Source organism: Desmodus rotundus, chromosome 12 (assembly GCF_022682495.2).
Source record: "Desmodus rotundus isolate HL8 chromosome 12, HLdesRot8A.1, whole genome shotgun sequence".
In the NCBI taxonomy this organism is placed as follows: domain Eukaryota; kingdom Metazoa; phylum Chordata; class Mammalia; order Chiroptera; family Phyllostomidae; genus Desmodus; species Desmodus rotundus.
This window is the reverse complement of record NC_071398.1, coordinates 37,880,699-37,886,412: the sequence shown is the minus strand read 5'-3', so window position 1 is coordinate 37,886,412 and position 5,714 is coordinate 37,880,699. Positions and strand designations below refer to the sequence as shown.

General features: G+C 48.5%; 1 protein-coding gene across 2 annotated transcripts; it reads right to left on the bottom strand.

Annotated features, from left to right (window-relative positions):
- Positions 1-393: 393 nt before the first annotated feature.
- Positions 394-5,404, bottom strand: GMFG (glia maturation factor gamma). 2 transcript variants are annotated; one of them, XM_024577589.3, is made up of 7 exons: positions 5,320-5,404; positions 4,800-4,896; positions 4,628-4,677; positions 3,768-3,817; positions 1,289-1,371; positions 761-834; positions 394-584 (listed from the first exon to the last, which is right to left on the bottom strand). In XM_024577589.3, exons 1-7 carry the CDS (start codon positions 5,320-5,322, stop codon positions 513-515), a joined length of 429 nt encoding a protein of 142 aa, XP_024433357.1. In that variant the 5' UTR covers positions 5,323-5,404; the 3' UTR covers positions 394-512. The 2 variants fall into 2 exon arrangements, with proteins under 2 accessions (XP_024433357.1, XP_045041565.1); XM_045185630.3 differs by having other exon boundaries at positions 5,295-5,340.
- Positions 5,405-5,714: the final 310 nt, after the last annotated feature.

The following is a 5,714-nucleotide window of genomic DNA, read 5'->3' as shown; positions in this document are numbered from 1 at the left end:
GTCTTTCAACAACTTTTCTGCCTTTAAATTCTTCCTGCCTGGGGTCCGAGAAAAGTAGCGATCAGTGCAATCTACTGCCTGCTAGTCCCTAGAGCTGGAATGGGAAGGGAGGAGGGGAAACAGGCATTCTGCCTCCTTTACTCGCAGGGACCCAGGGATCCTTATTCCCCTTTGGAGTGGCCCCTCCATGAATTCAAATATTCCTCCAATTCCTCCAGGAGACCGGGCCTCCCCCATACCCTCTAGGAAACCCCACAGGCTTCTTTTCCGAGAAGTACCCTCTTTTCCTCCTGGAATTCACTTGGTCTGCCTGCCCTCTGCTGGCCGAAGGCTGGTACTGCAGGAGCTGTCAACTAGCGCCCACAATGAGAAACAGAAACTGAGCCAATACAGTTCTCTAGTTCTTGTATTTTAATTTCTTCAGGGTCTCGAATGTTCAGGTCCTAGGAGTCAGAATCCCCAGTTACTTTGGGGACTCAGACACCAGGAACTCATATTCCCCAGCCCAGAGATCAACGAAAAAAGGACAACTTCTCTTGGAGCCAGGCCTCTGTGAGGTCATCAGTGGTGCGGATTTCAAACACCTGGGCAGGGAGTGTTCTCAATATTATGATCCACTCAAGAACTGAGATAGCAAGGACTCCAGCCCCTTCCTCCCTCAAGCCCAGGAATCCAGCCCCCAAACCTCCCCTTCCCTCAGACCCAGAAGCCCAAACACCCAGACCCCAACACTCTGAGAGCCTCAGCCCCAGGCCCAGACCTTTGTGAGCTCTGCCGTTTGTACCAGTCTGTTTTTACTCCCTGCATACATCATCTGTTGTTCGGGCTTGCAGCCTGCATGAAAAAGGAGAGAAGGGAGCATAACTGGGGGACCCTGGGGTGTTCTCTAAGGCTCCAGTAATGTCCTGCAGGCCCTGGAGTCTTCTAAGGGTCCTAGGAGCTGTTCTAAGGAGTCCCAGTTTCCAGTTTTGTCCAGGGGCATGAAATTATTCTGAAGGTCTGTGGAGATGGTTTATGGGCCAGGCAGGAGTTTCTAGGTATGAGGAAAAGATGGGTTTACTTACATGTCTCAGGACCAAGAAGGATGGGTAGGCTCTTGAGGAATCTAAGCCCCGGACTTCCATTCCACTGCCCTCCCCGTATTCATACCCACATACTCCACTCACTCACATCCTCACCAAGTCACACACACACTGTCACACACACCTGCACTCACAAACACACTCTTACATACCCCACACACAGAATCTAAGACCCTATTCTCAGGATGGGTAGAGCTGTGTCTCACCCACAGGGCTGGAGAAGATGAAACACAAGGGGTAGGACACGCGGCCGTCTGCATGCACATACTTGTAGCTGTAAACCACGAACCTACACCAGTGAAAGGAATTCAGGCTCAGGACTTCAGTCTGGAGCCCAGGCCAATGCCCATTACCTGAGTCTACAACCTTGAAATCTGCCTGAGTCTAAGAACCTAGGGTTAACAACTGAGACCGAAGGTACTGACCTCAAAAACAGTAACTGATTAAAAATAACAATGATAGTAAGTGCTAGATAGAACTACTATTATCCAGAAATTCTGCTATATATAAATTCTGCCATAAAAAAGAATGGAATCTTGAGAGCCTTATACTAAGTGAAATTAAGTCAGACAGAGAAAGACAAATATCATATGATCTCACTCACATATAGAATTTAAAAAACAAAACAGGGACAAGCAAAAAAACAAGCTCATAGATACAGGGAACAGGTTGGTGGTGGGCAAAATAGGGGAAGGGGGTCAAAAGGTACAAACTTCCAGTTATAAAGTAAATAAGTCATGGGGATCTAACGTACAGCATGCTGGCTACACTTACAACGCTGTATTGCATATGTGAAAGTTGCTAAGAGAGTAGACCTTAAAAGTCCCCACCACAAGAAAGAAAAAATGTGTGGTGACAGATACTAATTAGACTTATTGTGCTGATCATTTTGCAATGTATACAAATATCGAATCATGATGTGCATTCGAAACAGTAATGACGTATACAATAATGTTGTATGTCAAATACACCTCAATAAAAACATTTTCAAAAGAAAAACTTAATGGCTTCAAAAAATAGTCAGTGCTCATTTGACTCACAACAACCTTATGACATAGGTGCTATCACTCTCCCCATACTACAGATGGGGAAACTGAGACCCAGAGAGGTGAAGTCACTTGCTCAAGGTTCACGGGTAGATTTCAACCCAGGAAATTTGGTGCTAGACTGTAAGTGCTCAACCACTATGCGGATGCTGTCCAGCGCTCTAGAACCCTGGGCTGAGACCAGGCTCAGCTACACAATTTGGCAAGTTCAGTGCAACATGGAAATTTGGGGCCCCTTGTTCAAAAGGCAGGAGAAAAGCTTTTCCCTTTCTTCTGCCTGTCTTGGTTCTGCTGTCTTGGACATGGGGACTTTTGAAAGGGGAGTGCACATGCTTACAGGCACACCCTGGAACTTGTCATTCTGGAGGTTTCTGACCCTGACCCTCTGTGAATCTGCACTCAAGCGCCCTGCTAGGGCAGAGGGCAGCAGCCATCGCTGAGCAGTACAGGGAACCCATCAGGGCTAGAGGTGGGACTGCATGTGAGCCAAGGGAGTCTCTAAGCCCCACACATGCCCTGTTGTCCCAGAAGAATTCACACACAACATTAATTCAAAAATAAAACTATAAAGAATGTCCAGACAGCAGGCAGCTACAGAGCATTATCTCCCACGTTCGAGGTTCCCTTCTGGGTACGGGGCCCTGTGGGACTACCCTTGTCAGATGCCACGAAGCTGGTTCTGGATGGGAAACAGACTCAGAATCCTCAGCACCCAAAATTCATCCCCAGCAAGGTGGACAATCTAAACAGACTGGTTATCATAAAAGTGTCAAAGAGCTCCTCCAGCCCTGACCAGTGTGACTCAGTTGGTGGGGTGTTGTCCCACAAAGTGAAATATGGCTGGTCCGATTCCGGGTCACGGCCCAGACCTGTTGCAGGTTTGGGTTTGGTCCTGGTCAGGGCGCATAAGAGAGGCAACCGATCGATGTTTCTTTCTCACATGAATGTTTCTCTCCCTCTCTTTCTTCCTCCCTTCCTCTCTCTAAAAATACGTAAAATCTTCTTTTTTTTAAGTTAAAAAAGAAAGAGCTCCTCCACACGCAAAAAGCACCAGGTTCAAGCGGCTTCACACAGGTCTCTCTCCAATCATTAAATGTCACCTCATTTCTTTTTTACCCAAAGTATTCCCCAGCATTAAAAAAGAGGGAATTTTTCTTTCTTTCTTTTTTCCATGAAGCAAGTGCAATGTTCAGGCCAAAACCTGAAAAAGTTTGTATTTTAAAAAAGCAACCTGTAGCCTTGGCTGGTATGGCTCAGTGGATTGAGTGCCAGCCTGCTAACCAAAGGGTCACCAGTTTGATTCCCAGTCAGGGCACATGCCTAGGTTGCGGGCCAGGTCCCCAGTTGGGGACATGCAAGAGGCAACCACACACTGATGTTTCTCTGCCTCTCTTTCTCCCTCCCTTCCCCTCTCTAAAAATAAAATCTTTTTTTAAAAGAAGCACGCTCTGATGTCACATATGATTATCAGTGTAAAATTCTACAATAAGATATTAGTGTATTGTACAAAAAGTCCTAGGGTAAGAACTCTTGTCGTCAAAGCCAGAGATCCCAAGCAGTCCCTCAGTCTCCACCTCCATCATCACCCCTCTCCCCTTAGCCTGACCCTCCCACTCCTTCTTCCTTCTCCCGGGGATACCTTGGCTGTCTCTCTGGCAACTCCATTTTTAGTTCCTCTGGAGAAATGTTCTGGGGGGTGGGGGAAACCAGAAGAAAAGAAAATACGGCCATTAAGCAAGCATTTACTATGTGCCAAGACATCGGTCGAAGTAACACACAGGGATTAACTCATGGAGCCCTTCCACAGGCCTGGGGGCTAGGTCCTACTATTACTCCTACTTTACAGGTGAGCAAGCTGAGGCCCAAAGGTATTAAGACACTTGCCCAAGATTGCACGGCAACTCTGAGCAGAGGAGTTCAAACCTAAATCTGGGTTTAAATCATAACCGCTTCACTATACTTCCTTTCAGAAGACCTGATGGAGGGAGCCCAGCGCCCAGCCAATCCCCCATCCCTGTCAAACACCCCCAGCCTCAGTCTCCGTATCCATTCTCCCCAAATCCTTACCACAACACTATGAAGTAAGCCTTATTATCATCCCCGTGTTACTGATACAGTGAGTTCAAGAGAAAGGATTTCTGCCAGCTTTTTGTTAATTTATCTGGATATTCTTTCATTTAAGTGCGAGTAAAGTATTATTATCATCATTATCATTTTATTGAGCATATGCTGAGTGCCAAGCCTTCTTCTAAACCCATTACAAACATTAAATCATTGAATCCACAAACAGCCCTATGAGGTTGGTACTGTTACCTCCCTTTCACAGATGAGGACACAGAGACCCACATGGGCAACGTCTCTTGCCTAGGGTCACAGCTGAGCTGGGACTTGACCTCCAGGTCTTTCTGACTCCCAATGCCAGGTTCTTAATATCAGTTCCAGATCCTTGGGTCTCCCAGTCCCACTCTGTGCTTCTTGGAGGCCCCATCCACCCCTCACCTGGAATTCTTCCTCCAGCACCACCATCTGCCGGTCTTTGTCCACCTTCACTGGGGAGGGATGGCACACAGGGGTTAGGACGTATGTCCCTTCTAACTCAGTGACTCTAGTCAGCCCTCCCCATTTGTCCTCACCACCCTCCCGTCCTTACACACGGGAAAATGACACTCACTTATTATGGCTGCATTGTCAGTCTCTTTCCGAAAGCGAAATTTCCTCAGCTTTTCCTTTAGCTCTGGGTCCACCTCGCACACCACCAGGGAATCAGACTACAGCAGAACCCAAAAAGAGCTGAGCTGGCCTGGCCTCAGCCCCTGCCCCCTGCCCGAGCCTCAGTTTCTCCATCTACTAATGAAGAGGAACGCCTCGATAGCCCATACAGGCCTCCGTGAACATGAGGAAAAGGCACCCTTTCCCCAAGCAGATGCTGCCCCTCACCAGAGCACACACACGGGTTGCAGAGCAGAGGCCAGGCTCCAGCCCTCCAGCAGGCACCCTTGGGCAACAGTCAAGGAACCCCAGGGATGCTTGCCTGGGGCTAACCCCAGAACTACTATCTTTCTTCCCCGAGCCTGGTCCTTTGCCACAGTGGGGTCCCCTTCCCAGCCTCTGACCTCCAACCCACAGCCTGACCGTCACCCAGGCACCCTACCAGCCCCAGACCCACCCCATACAACCCCTGACCCTCAGACCATGACTTTTCTGTCCACAGGCCTCTTCTTTCTCAGTTCCGCTGTCTTCTAGGGGTGGGGACCAGGGCAGGGGGAAGGAGGGCGGGGTGTAGGGTAGGGGAAAGGTTTCATCCAACACCACATCCTGTTTATGCCCATTCTAGGACAACTGTTGTAGAGGGCTCCTCCCCCTCCTTCCTTCCCCTTATCTACAGGACCTCCCAGCCTTTGCAATCACCTAGACTGGGGTTTGAATGCTGCCTTGCTGTGTGACCACAGCTAAGTAACTTCACACCTCTGATTCAGGATTATTGTGAGGATAAAATAGCTTCATGTGTCTCCAGGCATGGTGGACATGTTCAATACACAGTAGGTATCTCCTCTCCCCCAGGAAGCCTTCCTGGATTTCCCCCAAC